This window comes from Scomber japonicus, chromosome 2 (assembly GCF_027409825.1).
Source record: "Scomber japonicus isolate fScoJap1 chromosome 2, fScoJap1.pri, whole genome shotgun sequence".
NCBI lineage: Eukaryota > Metazoa > Chordata > Actinopteri > Scombriformes > Scombridae > Scomber > Scomber japonicus.
In genome coordinates, this window is record NC_070579.1 from 32,029,155 (window position 1) to 32,049,692 (window position 20,538).

General features: G+C 42.8%; 2 protein-coding genes across 3 annotated transcripts; both read left to right on the top strand.

The window, feature by feature from the left end:
* Nucleotides 1-854: 854 nt before the first annotated feature.
* On the top strand, nucleotides 855-15,218 carry naa15b (N-alpha-acetyltransferase 15, NatA auxiliary subunit b). 2 transcript variants are annotated; one of them, XM_053340273.1, is made up of 20 exons: nucleotides 855-1,007; nucleotides 5,381-5,465; nucleotides 5,556-5,660; nucleotides 7,082-7,239; nucleotides 8,009-8,143; nucleotides 8,665-8,818; nucleotides 9,086-9,205; nucleotides 9,325-9,420; nucleotides 9,678-9,784; nucleotides 10,095-10,167; nucleotides 10,282-10,451; nucleotides 10,535-10,687; nucleotides 11,744-11,872; nucleotides 11,995-12,208; nucleotides 12,350-12,543; nucleotides 12,640-12,748; nucleotides 12,836-12,934; nucleotides 13,066-13,209; nucleotides 13,295-13,392; nucleotides 13,487-15,218. In XM_053340273.1, the coding sequence occupies exons 1-20, from the start codon at nucleotides 954-956 to the stop codon at nucleotides 13,682-13,684; spliced, it is 2,595 nt and encodes an 864-aa protein (XP_053196248.1). In that variant the 5' UTR covers nucleotides 855-953; the 3' UTR covers nucleotides 13,685-15,218. The 2 variants fall into 2 exon arrangements, with proteins under 2 accessions (XP_053196248.1, XP_053196256.1); XM_053340281.1 differs by lacking the exons at nucleotides 855-1,007; nucleotides 5,381-5,465; nucleotides 5,556-5,660; nucleotides 7,082-7,239; nucleotides 8,009-8,143 and adding an exon at nucleotides 8,439-8,560.
* A 2,122-nt stretch (nucleotides 15,219-17,340) lies between these two features.
* On the top strand, nucleotides 17,341-20,223 carry LOC128380485 (ras-related protein Rab-33B-like). The gene is made up of 3 exons (XM_053340319.1): nucleotides 17,341-17,559; nucleotides 19,504-19,682; nucleotides 19,828-20,223. The coding sequence occupies exons 1-3, from the start codon at nucleotides 17,341-17,343 to the stop codon at nucleotides 20,156-20,158; spliced, it is 729 nt and encodes a 242-aa protein (XP_053196294.1). The 3' UTR covers nucleotides 20,159-20,223.
* Nucleotides 20,224-20,538: the final 315 nt, after the last annotated feature.

Here is a 20,538-nt window from a genome sequence, read left to right on the forward strand (position 1 = left end):
TGATGGGTCAGTATCTATGTTTTGAAACATGGAGATTCTATTAGTGCATGACATTCACTATGAGTGCCATTACAGGTTGATTTTCAAGTGTCAAATGTAATTTTTGTATAGATGAATCCCTGTACCAAATGTGGTGCTTATATCACACAGAAAACGATTTCACCAAAATCTGCACGCAGCTGCCCCACTACAGTGGTTACATGATAGGCTATTACAACCTTTATGACTTTAATCATGATCTCAAAAAACAAAATTGGTTTGTCTCAGTGTGGCTGTAATACTGATATCACTATGACACTGATACCATGATTAGATAGCATCCTAGACATAATAATGTCATATGACATAAGTGTTGTCTTTTCCTGGTTTTAAAGGCTGCATTACAGTAAAGTGATGTAATTTTCTGGATTTCTCAAAACACCTATTCTATTGTTTTCCTTTAACCATTTAGTTATCATATCCACATTATTGATGATCAAAAATCTCATTCTGTGAATAGTCCGTGAGTGTACAGTAATCTCTACAATATTGTACAATATATATCGAGGTATTTGATCATAAATATTGAAATATTTTCTTTTGTTTAGACCTACATAGGCACACCCAAGTGAAGGAAGGAGAACAAAAACAGTGAATGATCAAAAGGGGAAATACATTTTTTGTAAACAATATAGGACACAAATTATTACTAAAAGAATACGTGTCTTTATTTGTCACAAAACCAATAAATGGATGGCTGCATCATGTAACACCCATCCGCCGCCATTTGGAAAGCTTTTTCGCAGCTTCCGCCAGAAACGTGAGGAGAGAAAACGGAGCAATCGAGCGGAGCGGCGGAGCGGCTGCAGCGGGCGATCCGGGTCCGTCACTCCGCTCGACTCGTCTCGACTGCCCGGGCTAACTTTAGCTACATGTGCTGAGGTCGAGGGGGGAAACTCATCCCAGCTGCAACGATGCCGACAGTTACTTTACCGCCGAAAGAGAACGCGCTCTTCAAGAGGATTTTGGTGAGTCGGTAGTTTAGGAAGCGGGGCAACTTGAAGCTGCCGTTAACACCGACACCGGGGCGACTTTAAAGCTCCGTCTGTGTGTCGGTGTAGCTCTGTTAGCATTAGCAAGATGGCATCACTGAATGTGTTAGCCGTGATAGCTCACCCGGCCCTGATGTGCGCTGTCACTGTAACGTGAAGCCCTAATGGTTGTTCGTGACTGTGGTGATTCTGACACATTTTCACCGTGATTAAAATTTAATAATACTAAAAATAAACTCATTCAAACAGCTAAATTTAGCGTTTATTGGCGGAAGGCCTCTAACTTACCGCCGGGCTCCACGACGGCTAAGCTAACGAAAGTAACGGTGGTGTGAGCTGTTAATTTAGCATTTCGAGCTATTTTTATAATCCTCCGGTGCGGTTTGTCGTTGTCTTTACCGGAATATACCTGCCTGTTCATGTACGTGTGTTTTGCTCATTCGTGGCCCATGCTAACCTGCTCACTATCTGACCATTTGACGTTAGCTAACACCGGGTTAGATATATTTGGTGTTAGCTGACTTTTAGCGAAATGCCATTTTTATTCAATGTGTGGAGCCTCGGCCTGCACACAGAACCGCCACCGGCCCAGGGTAGGTTCAGTCACACCGGTGGTGCATGGGTGAAAAGGAGGGAAGGACCGGTGTGTCTGTGTCAGCAAATCTATAACTGCTTCAGGCCTGCTGTGCTCCGGCAGCCACCCCATCCATCCACCCATCCCTCTCCTAAATATTAGAGTCCCGGTGTTTACTATCCGCACTCAGCTTTATGTAGGTCAGAGCTCTTTTTTTCTACTTATGCCCTATGTGCTGGTGATCTGAGCTGCGTGGTTTACTCCAGGTTGAACAGTTATTTCCTCTCTGCTGTGGTTTTTTGGTTGACAGTCTTGTGTTGTGCTGCTTTCCAGGAACTGTCACTACACAGATCCAGATAAACATCATTGTTTTGAAAGTGCTGGGGGCTCTGCGGAGGGTTAGCGGGTGTTTATCAGCACATAAGCAATGGGGCTGGTACCTCCTGGTAGGGAGAAGAGACCTGTGACCTGCACCTGATCTTGAAAAGTTGGAGCCTGCGTTTGCTGCATACCTCAGAGGGGGTATTGCTTTTCCCCTCGACTGCTGTCAGGCTGCACTGTTAATGGATTTAAGTGGTGTTTGAGAGATTGCACGTGTAATAACGGAATAAATGAGCAGGGGAAGATTAGGTGATGACAATTGTATTGCAGAGCAATGCAGGATAAATGCAAAAATGACAGTCAAATCACTCTGAATAATAATCTAATTAAAGTTACAATCAATCTTGCCGCCATGCTAAACTGTGTGTGAGATGCACTGCAGGCTTTCTTCCTGTTTATTGACTCTCGGTGTGTGTTGTGTTGTCGATTCTCTTTGCACATTACCTCTACATTTATCAGAGTTTAATGTCAAACACCGGCCCGAGCCAGACATCATTGTTGAACACTCCTAATAAAGTGAAGTGACCTTTATGTCCCAGTTAGAAAAGAGATCTGTAAGCATTTAGTTCTGGTTGAAATTGTTGTTGTATAAGTGAGAAACCCCACAATAAAATGACAGTGATTAACCTTTCTGCAGTGGAGGGGGGATGTGATTTGAGATTTGAAACAGTTTTCTCTCTGGCCGTAGTCAGAAGAGGACCACACCCCTCTTTTATTTTTGCTCTCTCAGACTGGCAGCCTAAATGCATTATTATAAGTTGGCAGCTGTCCAACTTGTGCATGGTAGTGGAGTTGGATGAATTTCCATGTAGTTCTTTTCCATACTGCAGCCAAGCTAAACGATTAATCTTCTCAAAATTAAAAATGGTTATTTCATCAGCAGCTCTAAGGCGTCTTGTTCCTACATGAAAATTATTCTTCTGTTTTTAGTTTTTCAGGGAGATTCATCGAACCAACCAGGCACTTCTAATTTCTCCTCACGCTGCATCAACAAGTGACGAGAGAGAGAGAGAGAGAGAGAGAGAGAGAGAGAGAGAGAGAGAGAGAGAGAGAGAGAGAGAGAGAGAGAGAGAGAGAGAGAGAGAGAGAGAGAGAGAGAGAGAGAGAGAGAGAGAGAGAGAGAGAGAGAGAGAGAGAGAGAGAGAGAGAGAGAGAGAGAGAGAGAGAGAGAGAGAGAGAGGCCATTGTCAATCAAATAACGTGCAAGCACAGTCCAGGTGGATTATTTTATCATAACTCTAAATGCTTCTCTCATCAGAGGAAACCGCTGCTGTCATGATAACTTGTCAGAATTGTAAAATCCTAACTCGGAGGAGTTTAAACTGCTGTGTAATAGAGTGACAGGTTTTCATTTACTTTCACTGATACCTGTAGAAACATGCCTACTCCATATACTCCCAATACCTTTGTCTTTCTAATTTTTTTTTTTGCCTTTTGGCTCAGTGCTGAACACTGTGGGACAGTTAGAGTTTAACAGGCCTGAGTCTGACTGAAAACACACTGCAGTGCTTTGTGCATGACAAATCTGTTATCAGTAGATTTCGGTGTGTGTGTGTGTGTATATATAGATGTCACGACCTTTTTAGAGTATCACACAGATTACAGTTGAATATGAAAATAAATCCTTTTTTCCTGCTGGCACAGAAGGCTCCACTGAAACTGACACTCAGTCTTATCTCCAGATGTAATAATGTAGCTTCAGAGTGAAATTAGACCCGTAGAAAGACGAGTAAAATGTTGCACTGTCACCACCTTCCCTCTGACATGATGTGAATGTAACATCAGTATTTGTGTTTTTGTTGGAAGAAGTTTTTTTGGAACAGTTTCTCTGTGCTCCCCCCGGCTCCTTTTGCAGCGTGCCCCACAGCTCGGAGCACTGACAGCCTCTCTCTGTAATTCGGGAGGGGTGAATGAGGGGGACCGGGGGGGGGCGGGAGTTATTTTGGGTGAGGTGCAGAACATGCTGGATAAGCACAGCTGGTGGTGTTAATGCTGCTGACTTGACATTAAAAAAATACAGTGTGTGTGTACTCGCATCTGTATACATGCATAATGCACTCGCGCCTCTTTGAAGCGGTGCTCGTTGTAGACGTCGGCTGTCGTCACAGGTGGTAGACGCTGTTACGATGATGAAGACTTTGCTTTAGCTGCTATCTACAATATCTGAACTCAAATACTTCCACTAGTCATAACAGAGCTCACGCAACCACACTTCATCTTAAAGTGTTTAAAAAAACTTTAGGAGCTACAGATTATGTAACAGACTGCCAATCTTAAAAAGCGGCTGATCGCTACATTACATATATTTAACTGCTCAATGTTAATAAGCACCTCAGGCTGGCACGGCTCGGGTCGGGTCCGGAGAGGCCTCACACATTCTTTGGCACCCTTCCTCTGAATTTTAATGAAGGCAAAAAACCACATATTGTGAAATTGACTCGTGAAGAAAAAAGTCGCACTCCGTTCTAGTTTCACTTGTGGCCAACTTCTTGTTTGTGTTGTGCCACAAAATAAGAGATCAGTTTTGTTAGCTGCTCTGCAAACCTACAGAGTGTAGGCAATGGTTCTGTATGTAGGTTATAGTTTGAATTGGTGTCACTTAATTCAATGCTTCAAGTGTGAGGCCGCTGATGCCTGTGTTAGTGTCTATACATTTATATATTTCACATTGTCCTTCATACAGCTCAGTTAGATTTAAGTGTGTGTGTGTCTATAATGGCGTAATCCTCCTTTTAGTTTAACAGTGAATTACTTATAATTTCATAACCGACCTTGGCACCCGTCGGTGAAGTTGACGTAATTTCTTTTCTTTTTTTTCCCTCTCATCATTAGGGAAGTCTTTGCCATCTGCCAGCTAAACTCTTCTGTCTCTCTGTCTCTCTCTCACACAGTCACAATCACTATCTCCCCAGATAGTTGGTGATCAGCTTAAAAAGAGATCTGGTGTACTGACGATGGTGAAACCACATATTTAAATGGAACAGTAGGGCCGAGAGTCTTTTCTTTAAGTTTTTAATACTTAATGGAGAGATCTCAGCTGTGTGCAGAAGTCCCATAAATGTTCTGGAAGTTTCTTTTTTCGGGGGGATTTGTTGTTGTTGTTACTTCAGAGCTTGCTAGCTTCCAAATGGCAAACTAAAGCTATAAAAATGTGTTTCTTGTTTTTTATAAGTTTGATGTGCAGTACGTGCACATTTTTTAAAGTTGGAAGAATACTGCTTCTTTGTACCATCCTCTAGTTAATCAGTGTGAATCACAAACAATAAAACACACTAACACTAGCAGGCTTTTTTTCTCTCTTTTTACCGCACTGAATAGTTTTAGGGTGGGTCAAAGCTGTGAACTGCAGGACGAGCTTTGGCCTAACGTGATTTCTCTCTCCTTCCTTTCACAGCGATGTTACGAACACAAACAGTACAGAAACGGGCTCAAGTTCTGCAAACAAATCCTGTCCAACCCCAAGTTTGCAGAGCATGGAGGTAAGCAGCAGCAGCAGCAGATGACACGTGCAGAAAAAGATCTCCGTTCATCTGTGATATGTATTCCTCAATGTCTGCTCCCCTTTTCAGAGACCCTGGCGATGAAGGGCTTGACCCTGAACTGTCTGGGGAAGAAGGAGGAGGCCTACGAGCTGGTGAGAAGAGGCCTGCGCAACGACCTCAGGAGCCACGTCTGTATCCTTTCATACACGCCCGATTGTACTGGGGCACCAGCTGTTTCAGAGATGGAGATTGGTTTTAGATGAAGCTGTTGAATATCTGCAGTGTGTATTGTAAAGTGTGTGTGTTTGTTAGAGGCTACAGGACCTTGAGACGCCATTGCGTAGAAGAGCTCTGGTCTCTGTGGAGCATAGTCAGCACATCCTTCTCTCTCTCTCTCTCTTACGCTCTCTCCTTCTCTGGGAAATCTGCGCACATTTCCAGCAGATAAGTGCTATCTCAGCCTGAAGTCAACATATCTGTGATTGAACAGACAACACACAGCTTTCTTTTTAGCTTCACTTGTCGTTCCTTATCTTGAGTGTCTATTGCAGAAACCCCTTCTTGTTTAGCTGATAGTGTGGTGTGTATTTTTAAAGGATATAGGCTATTGCTTAACTATAAAGAGACATTTTAATTCATAGTTAATCTGTTGAGGAAGGCTTATATAGCAGCTTTCTGTCCATAAATGTTAGATTTGTGTTTTCTGCACAGCTGTAACATCTGAATTTGGATCTTGAGTCTCATCCCTGATTTTCTGATTATCATTGTCTTTTTTTAAAGTCCTCTCTGAATTCAGCAACCTTTCAATAACCAACACTGACGTTATTCACTAATTAATAGAGCAAGGTTAATTAATTTACTCCAACAAGCAAAAACGCCAGCTGCTGAAATGTTTTTTTAATCTGATTTTAAATATATATATATATATATATATATATATATATATATATATATATATATATATATATATATATATATATATATATATATATATATATTATAATTATTATATTAAAATTATATTAAAAATAAAACCATGTACAGAAAAATAGAAAGAGAAAGAAAATAAAAAGCTAGACTAAAATAGATCATAACATATGAGATAATAATTATGTAAAAGTACTCTGATACTGATTTATATGATGTATATTTGGTATATAATTGATAAATAAATCGTTAACACACAGACAGTTTTACAAGCAGCATCTTTATTGGTGGAAAATGTGCGGAGGTGTGGGTCTGCTCATTAGATTATTATAAACCAATAATAGTGCAGCATTTTTAGGAGGCTATGATTTCCTGGCGTCTCTTTTCTCACCTGGCTCTGTATTTGAGTTTTTGTCTCAATACTTTCTTCACTGCAGGATAAAGTGACACTTATTGATGTTTAAGCCACAAATGGCAGCTATATTCAGTGTGTACACATGTGTATATCCTGTTAGGTTTAATCAGTGGAAGAGCGTTTTGAATAGGCTGGAGATCAGGTTCATCTGGCCCCACGTTGACCCCACTGACTTAACATCTCTGACCACATCTGTACACTTTTAGATATCAGTTTGATCATCATGTGGAGGACAGTGTTTGTCTCTTCCTTAACTCCCTGCGCGTCCCAGGCTGGCACGTTTACGGCTTACTGCAGCGTTCGGATAAGAAGTACGACGAGGCCATCAAGTGTTACCGTAACGCCCTGAAGTGGGACAAGGACAACCTGCAGATCCTCCGGGACCTGTCCCTGCTGCAGATCCAGATGAGAGACCTGGAGGGCTACAGGGTAAGGACTGACAGAGGGGACTGAGGGTGCAAGAGTCCGGGCTAGAAAATAATTCCGAGATATGTTGAGGATCATTTAAAAAAAAAAAAAAAACCTGACTAGCCACAGGAGAACACACCTCTAGAGCCAGAGACCCTGTGGTGAGATACAGGGGACTTTTCTTTTTTTAGTACAAAAGCACAAACAGACATAAGCAGTTTGCAAGGGGAAGAGAATTTTTCCAGAATACTCACACCCCCATCTGTCACCCCCCCACCCGCGCCCTCGTACAGGACGCAGTACGGCACTGATTTGCAGAGGTCGCAGCAAATCAGCAGGCTGGTATCAGGTTGCAGTCAGTCTTCACAATGTAGAACAGCTCTCCTGGGACACAGACCAGGATTTAGATGCTTATTTAGCAAGAGGTATGAAAAGGCAAGATAAAAGTCTGGTTGAAAGGATTAAAAATATGGACCAGAGACAAAAGGTGTGTGTGTGTGTGTGTGTGTGTGTGTGTGTGTGTGTGTGTGTGTGTGTGTGTGTGTGTGTGTGTGTGTGTGTGTGTGTGTGATGTTTTTTTCCCCCCTTATTCTCTCTCTGAGCCAGCTAGCAACAGTGCTGACAATACCATGAATCAGCAAAATTGCTCTTCTTCAGCTCGTGCTACCTACTATCCCATCATCTCTGTAGCTGCAGCACGGGAGACTCATCAGCTAGTCTTCTTCCACACTGTCAGTTCTGATGTTAAGCATGACTAAAATAAACCTGCGTTCCCGTGTTGCTCCCATAGGAGACGCGGTACCAGCTGCTGCAGCTGCGTCCAGCACAGCGGGCCTCCTGGATCGGCTACGCCATCGCCTATCACCTCCTGGAAGACTACGAGATGGCAGCAAAGATCATCGAGGAGTTCAGGAAAACACAACAGGTTTGACACATGAGCAGCTTAAGAGTTATTTCTTGTTTAAAATGGTAGGGCAGATTTGTAGGTGAGGTTACAGTAGTCAACAGAGTTTTCAGCGTTGGCGTTGTCTCTGCCCGTCTTGGTCAGAACAACAATAGAGCTCACTCTCACTGGTTCCCTCCTGATAAGACCAGTCCGCTTCCTGTCTTTGTGCCATCTGTGTTAGACAAAAAAAGCTTGTGTGAGAAGGAAAATACACGTATACTTGAAGAATGATGCAGAGTTTCCTGAACAGTGTACAATGAAATCCACTCAGCAGTTCCAGTAATGTTTCACTACTGCTTGTATAAAAATAATAACGGCAGTAACACCTCTCCTGCTTTTTTTTTCTTTGTGTGTGTGTGTGTGTGTGTGTGTGTGTGTGTGTGTGTGTGTGTGTGTGTGTGTGTGTGTGTGTGTGTGTGTGTGTGTGTGTGTGTGTGTGTGTGTGTGTGTGTGTGTGTGTGTGTGTGTGTGTGTGTGTGTGTGTGTGTGTGTGTGTATAGACGTCTCCAGACAAAGTGGACTACGAGTACAGCGAGCTTCTGCTGTACCAGAACCAGGTGCTGAGGGAAGCAGGCCTGAACAAGGAGGCTCTGGAGCATCTGTCCAACTATGAAAAGCAGATCTGTGACAAACTGGCGGTGGAGGAGACACGAGGTCTGACCCAAAGTGTACAATTAGTCATCATTTGACATTGAAATGCTTAGCTGAACCAGTCATTGTGGACATTTGTACATGATATCAGATATCAACAGAGCAGTTGAACTTTTGTCCTCTAGTTGTTTTGTACTTGTTATTTTCCATCCAGAGAAAATGAGCAATGAAATGTCAGGGTGTATATCTAATAGCATATATGTCCAATCTACATTTTTCTTTTTACTCTTTCTGTGATTTTGACACTTTCACTCTTTTTTTTTTCTGCAGGAGAGTTGCTGTTGAGGTTGGAGCGTCTGGACGAGGCTACAGAAGTCTACCAACGCCTGCAGGAGAGGAACCCAGAGAACTGGTCCTATTACCACGGGCTGGAAAGAGCTCTCAAACCAAGTATGACACCTAATCCTTTCTTTTAGAAACACCAGCAGCATCACTGATTTACTGTGATTAAAGAAGCCATAGTTGGCCACACTGTACTGAAAATCTTTTTTTTTTTTTTTTTTCCCTAGGTAGTGTAGAAGAGAGACACAAGATCTACGAGGAGACCTGGGAGAAGTTTCCTAAAGGCCTGGTTCCACGTCGCCTGCCGCTCAACTTCCTTTCTGGTGCGGCCAATAATACATCTCCTTTCACCTTAAAACAGTAACTTGAGTTAACATTTCCATCAATGGAACTTTAAGAAAAAAGCTAGGAGCTGTATTCAGTTTTTAATATGCTCATGTTCATGCTATTCTCACACTTGAATTTTAGACTCCATTTCTACGTTGTTTTATAATCACCAGTTAAACTTGAAGGAAGTGTGGAAGTATTTAGTTTGTGTAAAAGCTGACGGATCTTCTCCACTCATACTGTTTCTCTGTAGGTGAGAAGTTCAGAGAGTGTCTGGACAGGTACCTGAGGATGAACTTCAGTAAAGGCTGTCCGCCCGTCTTCACAACCCTCAAATCTCTGTACAACGACAAAGAAAAGGTGACTAACGCTGCTGCCAGCCACGTTTGATGACTGATCTAAATCTAAATCACAGTGACGCCTTTCCCCTCATTTGACTGTGGCACAGCTTACATAACGCACTGAAGGAAGAGAGGTCAAACTGAGTGGAAACATTTATCTTTACTGAACAGGACTTATCTTTTTGTGTCGGGCTACTTACTTGTAAACGCTTGAAAGGAGCTTGAATTTGATTTAAGATAAGGTGTAGGAACCCTGAATTCTTTGTAATACAAGTTCATACTTCACTCTGCAGCTGAACTCATGTATTTTATCTTCTTTTTCTCTTCAGGTGGCAATAATAGAGGAGTTGGTGGTCGGCTATGAAACCTCATTAAAAAGCTGTAGAATGTTCAGTCAGAACGGTGAGAAGAAAATGACACAAGATTGTAACATCTGGATGAAAATAATGAGTATCAGTTGTAGTCTTTAGTTTAAAATGTTAAGACTCTGCTCAGACTCTGCTCTCTCTGTCACAGATGACGGTAAGGAGGAGCCGCCAACCACGTTGCTCTGGGTGCAGTACTTCCTGGCGCAGCACTGTGACATGGTTGACCAACAGACGCAGGCTCTAGAATACATCAACGCAGCCATCGAGAGCACGCCCACGCTCATCGAACTCTTCCTCATCAAAGCCAAGATTTACAAGGTAACGCTCTCTTTGTTTCACTCTCGCTTGTATTTCGGGAGCGCTGTCATCACTGTCGCATTGACCTTTTTCTCCTCCTTCAGCACGCTGGGAACATCAAAGAGGCGGCCCAGTGGATGGACGAAGCGCAGGCTCTGGACACCGCTGATAGATTCATCAACTCCAAATGTGCCAAGTACATGCTGAAGGCTGGCATGGTGAAGGAGGCGGAGGAAATGTGCTCCAAGTTCACACGGGTGAGGGGGAAAAGTGACACGCTGAGAGCTGACGAGTCGAGAAAGCTTTTTTGGAATGTCAAAACAAAAATCATAGATGTGTTTTCTGTCCATGATGGACAAATACAGCCCTGAGATCCGATAGCACTTATATACTGTCCTTAAACCTGAAATAACAGGTGGAATATTCATTTATGACAAATTAACACAGGATTAAAAACACAGGATTATTTCTTCAACAACAAAGCAACTCCATATTTCATTCATAATGAGTTTTCAGGAATTAATCATGTGGAATGGAAGGCATCTATTGTATTGCATAGGGTTACTCTGTGGGTGTTCTGTGTGTATATAAGCGTGGGAATCAGAGGCTGAGATGAGTAAACAGAAACGTACATCAAAATAAATAATAGTGCAAAGACTGTTACAGTTAAGGCATTTCTCTTGTAAGAAAAATGTTGTCTAAACTGAGAACTTGCTCATATTCACCTTCTTGCAGAAAGTTAGATTAGAAATTTGATAATGCTGTCATATCCGCACGATGCATATTAATGTACAGCCAGCTTAGCATGAAGGCTAGAAATGGGGAAATTCCTAGCTCAGTTCTGACCAAAGTTTTTAAAAATCCACGTTCCAGTTTCTAGAGCTCATTTCCAAATAAGGAGTGTGGGATTTTGCCTTTCATGCTCTGGAAACACAGCAGTGCCCACTTGTGTTAATATCTGACACAGCAGGTATAGTTATCAAGTAGCATTAGTGAAATATTGCAATTATAGTCAGATTTAATGTGAGTCCAGGAGCTGGGGAGAGTAGGAGGTGGGCCACCTGTCAATCAACGCCCACATGGCAAACATACAAGTCCTCAAATCTTAATAATGGAGCAATAATTTCCAAAATGACTTACAGCACACTTGTTGGAGGGCTAGAATTAAGCAATTGAGAATATAATGACTCATTAAAAAAAAAAAAAAAAAGACTATTTCTTGAGAGAAGTTGATGATTTTTGAATGGAAGTATATTGGAGCCCTTTTCATTTTCTGTCCTCATGCATGTCTGTTTTTGTCTTGGTCTTTTCAGGAAGGAGCGTCCGCAGTTGAGAACCTGAACGAGATGCAGTGTATGTGGTTCCAGACGGAGTGTGCACTCGCCTATAAGTCCATGAACAAGTTTGGGGAGGCTCTCAAGAAGTGCCATGAGATCGAAAGGGTGAGACTTTCCTCGGCGATAATACTTCTTTGTATTACGTGAGACTCTTTACCTTTTGCTTGTCACGGTCTTTTATGGGTCACTTCACATTGTATTCCTCTTCCCTGCTTTCTACCATTCAGCATTTTGTGGAGATCACCGACGACCAGTTTGATTTCCACACTTACTGCATGAGGAAGATGACGCTACGCTCCTACGTGGACCTGCTGAAGCTGGAGGACGTGCTCCGGATGCATCCTTTCTACTACAAGGCCGCTGTCACCGCCATCCAGATCTACCTGAGCCTTCACGACAATCCACTGACCGATGACAGCAAGGAGCTGCAGGCCGACACTGGTGAGGAGCAGGAAGCTACTATAGATTCATGTTTCCTGAGGTGTCTTATCCCACGATTCAAAGCTGTCCTGGACAAAGAAACAGAATATAGGAGTACATTTTGTCCATCATTAACGCCGCTGTTTTGACTCTGGTCTGTAGCTAACCTCTCGGACAAAGAGCTGAAGAAGCTCAGGAACAAGCAGCGGAGAGCCCAGAAGAAGGCCCAGCTGGAGGAGGAGAAGAAGAATGCAGAGAAGGAGAAGCAGCTTAAAAACCAGAAGAAGAAGAAGGAGGATGACGACGAGGAGATCGGAGGGCCCAAGGAGGAGCTCATTCCCGACAAATTGGTTAAGGTTAGTGTGAGAAGCATGGCCCGAAACGATGGAGCGAACTGAAATTGGTCAAAGTGATGTTGACAGTTCCTCTCCTTTTTAAATTCCTGCTTACAGGTAGAAAATCCACTGGAAGAAGCCGTCAAGTTCCTGATGCCTCTCAAACACCTGGTGAAAGACAAAATCGACACACATCTAATGGCCTTTGAGATCTACTTCAGGAAAGGTTAGCAGGTTCATTTTAACTCAACATCACTCAGGAGCTATTTGATATTTATTTTACCCTTCACACACATCTGCTTTCTCCTTTCAGAAAAGTACCTGTTGATGCTCCAATCAGTGAAGAGGGCATTGGCCATTGACCCAGACCATCCATGGCTACACCAGTGTCTAGTACGCTTCTTTAAAGGAGGTAAATGAAGTTCTTTATCTTCTGTTGGTTCTGTTCCTTTCTTTTCCCTAACTTACTTCCCTCAATGTTTCTTTCATCATGTGTTCCTCCTTCCACCCAATACATCACCTTCCTTTCTTACCTCGTTCCAGTGTCGGAGAGCAAAGAGCTGCCAGAGGTGGTTCGGACGGTCCTGAAGCAGGAGATCACCCGGCTGTTTGGAGACAGCAACGCCAAGAGCTTCAACCAGGCCTACCTCACTAAACACTCCAACTCCATACCACACCGACTAGCTGGTAGGACTCTTTCTCTCTTACACACACACATTATTAATACATGCGCACACACACTACGACTCATACTCTCCTCTCCCTCCTGCAGCTGCTAAGATGATGGTGAATTTGGACTCATCTACGGAAACGAAGGCAGCAGAGTTGGCCACCGCACTAGATGAGTCACTCAGCAACAGAACCATACAGGTTTGTGTTTGTTTTTCTTCTGCAGCTGTTTGGTGAAACATTTGAATCCGTTTTTCATTTCTGTTCTACCCATTCCTCTTCTCCCTCCGACCAGATCTGCACAGAGGTCCTGGAGGTCCTCCGAAACGGTGTCTTCGGCGACTGCAAAGAGCGCACGGAGTCGTACCGCGGCGAGTGTCACAAGCTTTACCCCTACACGTTAGCTTTCATGCCCCCTGGATACGAGGAGAACACCAAGATGGCCAACGGAGACGTCTCCACGGAAACGGAGGAGCTCGCCAACGAGATGTGAAGCGCGGCAAGAACAACAAAAACAGCGGATGAGAAAAAAGGAATTTTGGGCCTAGCACGCGGAGCCTTGTGGTACGCCTGGCAGCCATTATGTAGAGCCAGACACGGGGGAGCGAAATGGGACGTTTCGTTCTTCGGCTCAGCTTAATTGGGTCTGACCGGGTATGGCTTGGCTCTCTCCCACATGGTGAAAATCAGGACTGTGTGTGTATGTGCATCTAGGGAGTGTGTGTGTGTATGTGTGTGTGTGTGTGTGTGTGTGTGAGCATGTGTGCGGTTGTTGTATATTTGTGGTAAAGAGGGAGGGAGGGGGGGGCGGGGAAGCTAACAGAACGGCCATTTTACTTTTTTAATAGAGCTACCAACCACGCTGAATATGAAAAACTAAACAGTTATTGGCAGACTGTTGGGAGAAACTGTGACGGACGGACACGGACTGTCGGGGTTTCCTCAGAGATGACGAATAACGGTGACGGCAAACCACTCGAGTGGAGCTGTGACACGCCTATCGCATACTGCGTTCTCTTTATTTTAAAAGAAAAGCTCATTTAAAACGAAAATAGGACACGACTGTCACCGGGGAACGGGAGGGACTGAGCTGAGTGGATCTGATCTCTGACAGATCTGTAGGAAGCTGAGCGGGGAAGAGTTAACCGAGGACCCGAAGTTAGACGCCGAGGACATCCAGCGAGCACAGGTGCACCTGTATCTGCTGTAACACTCACCTGTGCTCCGGTAAGACCGTCAATCTACACGTGGCACTGCAGTGGAGTGCGTGTGTGTGTGCGCGTGTGTGTGAGAAATAATGGCCGGATCTCTGCAGGGACACGGCTCGGAGGAAGGCTGCCTGACATGTGAACAGATTTTTTTTTTTTTTTGGTCCAACTTGTGCTTCCCTCACGGTTCCTAGTTCAGCTCGGGAATATGTAATCCTCTGTTTGTCGTTAAGGAGCACTTTGTAGCACAGAATTTAAAAAACTGTAAAGTTTGTGTGTTGTGCTCCGTTCCAAATACACTCTTAATGTTTTTACATAGCGCCAAGAAAGCCGGATAGATCTAAGCAATACCATAGACACCTTCCTGTCCATAATGGATCAATGAAGCTCTTTATTATTGATGATAATCGGTTCTAGATCTGGTCAACATGGTTCCAGCAAGCCTCCTGGCAGAGTCACTGGTGTTGCTGATGGGACTGTTTTTAAAAACGGTTTGTATCTGCACGTACGCAGCGACTCTAACAGACCATCAGAGGGCTCTTCCATGCAAATGAAAACTGCTCCTCCAAAGGTCAGAGTTCAGCATCGAAGCCCGTTGCCCGTGGTGACAAGTGAAAATGTTACAAAGTTGAGCTAAAATGATGAACACCTGGAATTTGTTGTACTACTTTTCGGTTCCCCCTGTTACCCCCCTCCCGATAATCTCTTTCTTCCCCTTTTTCCTCTAATTTGGGTTCTAATGTGAAAGATGAAATCTGAGATGGTGATGTATGATATCTCTGGATTTTTGTATTAAAACCAAACAAACAAACAAAAAAACCCAAGACTTTTTGGTATCTGTATGTTTGTGTATGGTTAGTGTTAACCTCACAGAGCTGTCGTTTCCTTGAGCTGTTTTAGGGTCAGAAAAGATCAGGCTCCTGGATCTTGGGCCTTTTGAATAAAACACTTCAAGTTGCTTTGTTAAAATTAGGTTTTTGTATTTACAGCCAATTCCAAGCCAGAGTGAGTTCACGTTAAACTGAGCAGATTATTTTTCTCCCCAATTTTCTAATAATTGAGAAGTTAAAAATCAGCTTTTCTTCTCATAAACTGTCTTTGAAATGTTTTCTGAAGCCTTCACAGAACCAGTCGAGCACTTCAGTGAGATCAGCTACTAGAAAATTGGACTGGAGTAACAAACTGTTCCTCAAAGCAAATCAGTGCTAAGATTCCTAGTTTCACCCACTGACGTGGGTGCAGTGTATTTTCTTTCATACTATGTACACATTTGACCTGAAAACATTGAGTTTGTTTAGTATTTTGCTGTCTTTAGTTCAAATGACATCACCTTTCAAGTTTGAGGGTTTGATTTTATCAAACCTTTCCTTTTCTGTGTCCAACTGGGTCTGCTGACTCGAATGTAGAGAAGTAAAAAGTTTCAGTTTTATTAGATTTGACCAGCTCTACCATCAAAACATGACCCTGCTACATGATGTCAATGCTTACATTTTATATTCCGTGTTGCATACAGAAACCCACCATGGAACATTGCAACCCAGTTTGACTGTTCAGGCATTTGTGAGCACACAATACAACCAATAGATTCTTACTAAATTTGCTCTTCATATATGTATTTGATGAGGTGGACAAGACCGGGTAGTTCATTTCTTTTCCCAAATCCATTTTTAAAGTTACATACCTGTGTTTATCAAGACAGGTAAATACATGCACATGCAATAAAGTTTGATGCATGCTGTGCAGCCATTATTTCTGGATTAGTGTGGTTTCTTGCTGTGTGTCTGTGTGTGTGCGCGCCGGACGTAGGTCACCACTTCACTTGTCAAAACAAGTCCTGATGCAGTATCTGTTGGGGTCAGTGGGACAACAGACACTTCTATACAGATGTACAGTGACGAAGGAATAAATCCTCCAGCAGAGGGCAGCAGTAGCACAGCTGCTCATCTAGAATGATGTATCAGCATACTTTCACTGCCTATGAAGAGCTGCTGAGTGAGTGATACTATCAGTCTAAGGTCAGATATGGTGGTGTGTACATCAGATTTATTTTAAATTGACATGAAAGTGTAATAGTCTTGTTGAATTCATACAGAAGCAGGATGAGGACCATGGAGCATTTAGCACCCTTTTCTCTACCAGGGCCCCCCAATTTGTTTAAATGTATTATTAGTAGTCCATGTGATATCATAGCTGTACATATTATGCCTCCATCTCTTGTACAAGTGCTTCTTCAATTAAAGATTGTGTTTTGCTTATTCTGTATAGGCCATGTGCTGATTTAACACCAATAACACTTAAAGATCCTCATCAGATATGTTTAAGATGTATATGAAATACTATTGGACACAGGATGTCACATGTTTCACTATAAAGTCAACTCACTGTTTGTGCACTGAAGCCTTCACATTTCCACATCACAAGTTAAATTGCTTTTGGATCATGATTGGCTCCAAAGTAGTTGTGATGTCACGAATCTTGAATGCTCATAGCTTCACACCCGAAACTCAGATTACAAAGAAATTTAAGCAAATGAAAGTGAAAACAAACTTTGGTCATACATCATTCTGCACAGTGAAGCTCAAACATTCAATTGTAGGAAGAAGAAGAAGAAGAAGAAGAAAAACAACAGTGGAGCGGACTTTTAAGTTTTTAAACGTCCCCTGCTGTTCATTTCATACACTCTTCCACCCTCACACTCCAGTGACATGCTGTCAAATGAAACGCAGAGAGAGAGAGAGAGACGCCAGCCTCTCTTTCTCTCTCCTCCTCCTGCACACTCAGCTCAGCGGAAAGTGTGTGAAGAGCTTTTGGGCGGAAAAGTTGCTCTGAATCATCAGTAGGCAGCGTGTTTCTCCACAGGTCCTGCTGCTTGTTCACACTTGTTCACCCTGTGCGTCTTTGCGCTCAGCTGTGGACTGAAATCACTGTGAGCGGCTGGTAAATGGAGTCATCTCTTGAGTTTTCCAACTCTTTGGGCAGCGTGTCTTCACTGCTGACTCGCTGTCGGACCTTTAAGGTGCTGGTGATTGGAGACTCCGGGGTCGGGAAGACCTGCCTCACGCACCGACTCTGCGCCGGGCAGTTCCCCAGCAGACCAGAGGCCACCATCGGGGTGGACTTCCGTGAGAGAATGCTTGATATTGATGGAGAGAAGATTAAGGTAAGTTGTAAAGTGAATGCTTCAAATAAAGCAAAGTAATTAACAACATTTATTAAGTTCAGGCTGCGCCAAACAAACCTTTACGCGCGGTGTTATCTCTACCGCCTGTGTTGTAAAATGTTAAAATGAGTCACACAATATTGGCTATTTTAGGTTATATATGATTAGGTTTCACAATGAATTCAATGCAGCGACATAATCAGCCTGAAATCACAAAACAAACAATTATGAAATGGCTCCATGTGTGAGAGAGGCCATAACCAGTAGTATAGGAGAACTTTAAGTGTTGCTGGAACTTTGACTCTCTTCAGACTTTTTCTTCCTCATCCATGCACCTTGGAAGTAGGTGAAGTTGTGCCAGAAACCTTCACCCTGATCCTACAGCAAAGTGGTCATAATCATTCAGGTTGTGTTTTAAACAGTCACATTATCATGTTTATTGCATGTTATCTGCTATGTCAGCGATAGTATTCTTGGAGGCTGTGGTATTAAAGGCCTGTGCTGCAGTGTGACTCTGTTCATACAACACTAACTTATTTGTCTCAGTTAGAATTCTCTGAATGGCAGAAAATCAGCAGAGTTGAATGTCTCAGTCTCAGCAGGCAGAACTAACATGGCCTGGAAATTGCTGTGAGGGTTACATGCTTGGTGTTAGTTGCATGTTAGCTGTTAGCATCAACAGCCTCAGGAATAAATGCAGTTCATCTCTGATTATTAATCCTGCAGCTGCAATGTGTATGAAGTTTTATCTGAACTGAATTTTGCAAACACAAGAAGGGATTCCGTTTATTTGAGTGACTCGATTCTACATGAAAACTGGGTGTTTCTTGAGTGTTTTGAAACACAACCACATGACAGAGGAAGTGTGTGTCAGTGGTGACTTAATATGTGTTTATAACTTCAGGGTAGAGGAGGTTTCTGCTTTGTTTCTACTACATTAAATCAACAAAGGAACTTGATAATCCTGTGTGTCTGGTGTGAAATTACTGTGCGAGAAACATCTGCGCTTCTTTCACTGTTGACACTGATCAGTCCAGTTCAAGTATAGAGACAAGTCTATAGTTAATCAGAATAAGTCTTAAATCAACAAGTGTGAAGTCAATCATTCACATTTACATTTTGTTGTTTGGCTGTCGCTTTCATCCAAAGCGATTTTAAAAGCGAGGCAAGACAATCCAGTGTTAGAGGACAGTGACTCCACAAGTTCAAGACAAGTTTCAAATCACTCAAATCAACTGTCAATCCAAGGACTAAGGAGCAAGTCCATATCAAGTTGTAAGTCCTCATAATCAATGTCAACAGGTAATGTCTTAAGGACAGCTGCTGATTTAACTTAAACAACATTTGAACATGCGTTCACAGCTGTGTTTACTCAGTTTTAATACAGGCCATGCAAGGCCTATTTGTCAATGACTATTTTCAATGTTCAAGAGTTTTCAAGTCAGATCTTTAGGGAGTGATGTCTCAGAACACTTAAGACCTAAAAATAATGGACTTAAGTCTGACTTGAGTCTCAAGTCTACAACTCTGTGTTTTATAAGATATGAGGATCAATGTGTAGCATGAATTTATCACATCAGCACCATATGCATTATTCAATTTAGAGAAAGTCACATGGTTTATCATAGTTTTGATCTGATATTTAGTGTTTTGAAATGTTTTTAATCAAGGAAAGCTCAGCTCAGAATTTTGACTTTCTAAAGACCAAATCTATTCCTTTTCTTGCTTCCCCTCAGCGGTGACTCAGTGTGTCTCTGCTCATGTTAAAGTGTGTTTATGTTCCTGTTTATGTTCAACACATGATTTATTTTCCTCTCTGTGCCTTCCTTCTCCTTCATTTCCTCTTTTTCATGTTTTTACCTCCTTGTCAGTGCCATCAGTTGGGAGGAACTTGTATCTTGTATATTTCTTATGTTCTCCTTTCGTTTCCCTCCTCTCCACCAGCTTCAGCTGTGGGACACAGCAGGACAGGAGCGTTTCCGTAAGTCCATGGTGCAACACTACTACCGTAACGTCCACGCAGTGCTCTTTTTATATGATGTCAGCTGCCCTGCCAGCTTCAACAGCCTTGCCTCCTGGATAGAAGAGTTCAGGCAGCACTCCCTCGGCCAGGAAATCCCCAGGTATCTACATCATGTACTGCTACTCCCTGAAAAGACCAGAGATGTAAATGTAATTATAGATGATGAGATGTACAGTTGTCTTCACTATAGAGAACCTTTCTACACCAGTTAACATCCGTCATCATCTGTCTGTTCTACTGCTCAGATTCCTGGTGGGGAACAAGAGTGACCTCCGTGACCATAGCAGGGCCAATGACCAGGTGAGCCAGGAGCGGGCAATGAGCTTTGCCAAGGCCCACAGCATGATGTTTTTTGAGACGTCCGCCAAGAACCCACCAAACAAACACATTAACAGACAACAAGGTGACGGGCAGGCGCCTTATCAGCAGAACAAAGTGGAGGACATTGTCATTGCTGTTGGTGCCAAACTGAAGAGACAGAAGAAACCCTTAACGGCAAATGCCTTAGCGTACAGCGGCTCTTTTAAAGTCCTAAATAAAAAAAGACAGGAGAAAGAGGTTTGGACCTGCTGCTGAGACCCACAGAGGGGACTTGTCGGTGTATTCAGGTGCAAGAATGAGACGCTTTATCTCTTTATATGAGCGTGCGATTGAGAGAGAGAGAGAGAGAGAGAGAGAGAGAGAGAGAGAATATATTTGCATGATGTTCCAATTTGACCAAACATGAGGATGAATGGAAAACTTTTACATTTGAAATACAGGTGCCACTCAGAGCTTTAATATTTATACTCTTAAAAATTTGACATGTCCTGTTTAAAATCTTGTGTATAACTGTGATCTTATTGTTTACAGTAGTTTCATAATAAAAGACTGTGAATGTAAACATTATTTGGTGCAAGCTCTGATCCAAGTGACCTATTGGTGTAGTGACAGTATTTCATCACATGTGACCTTGG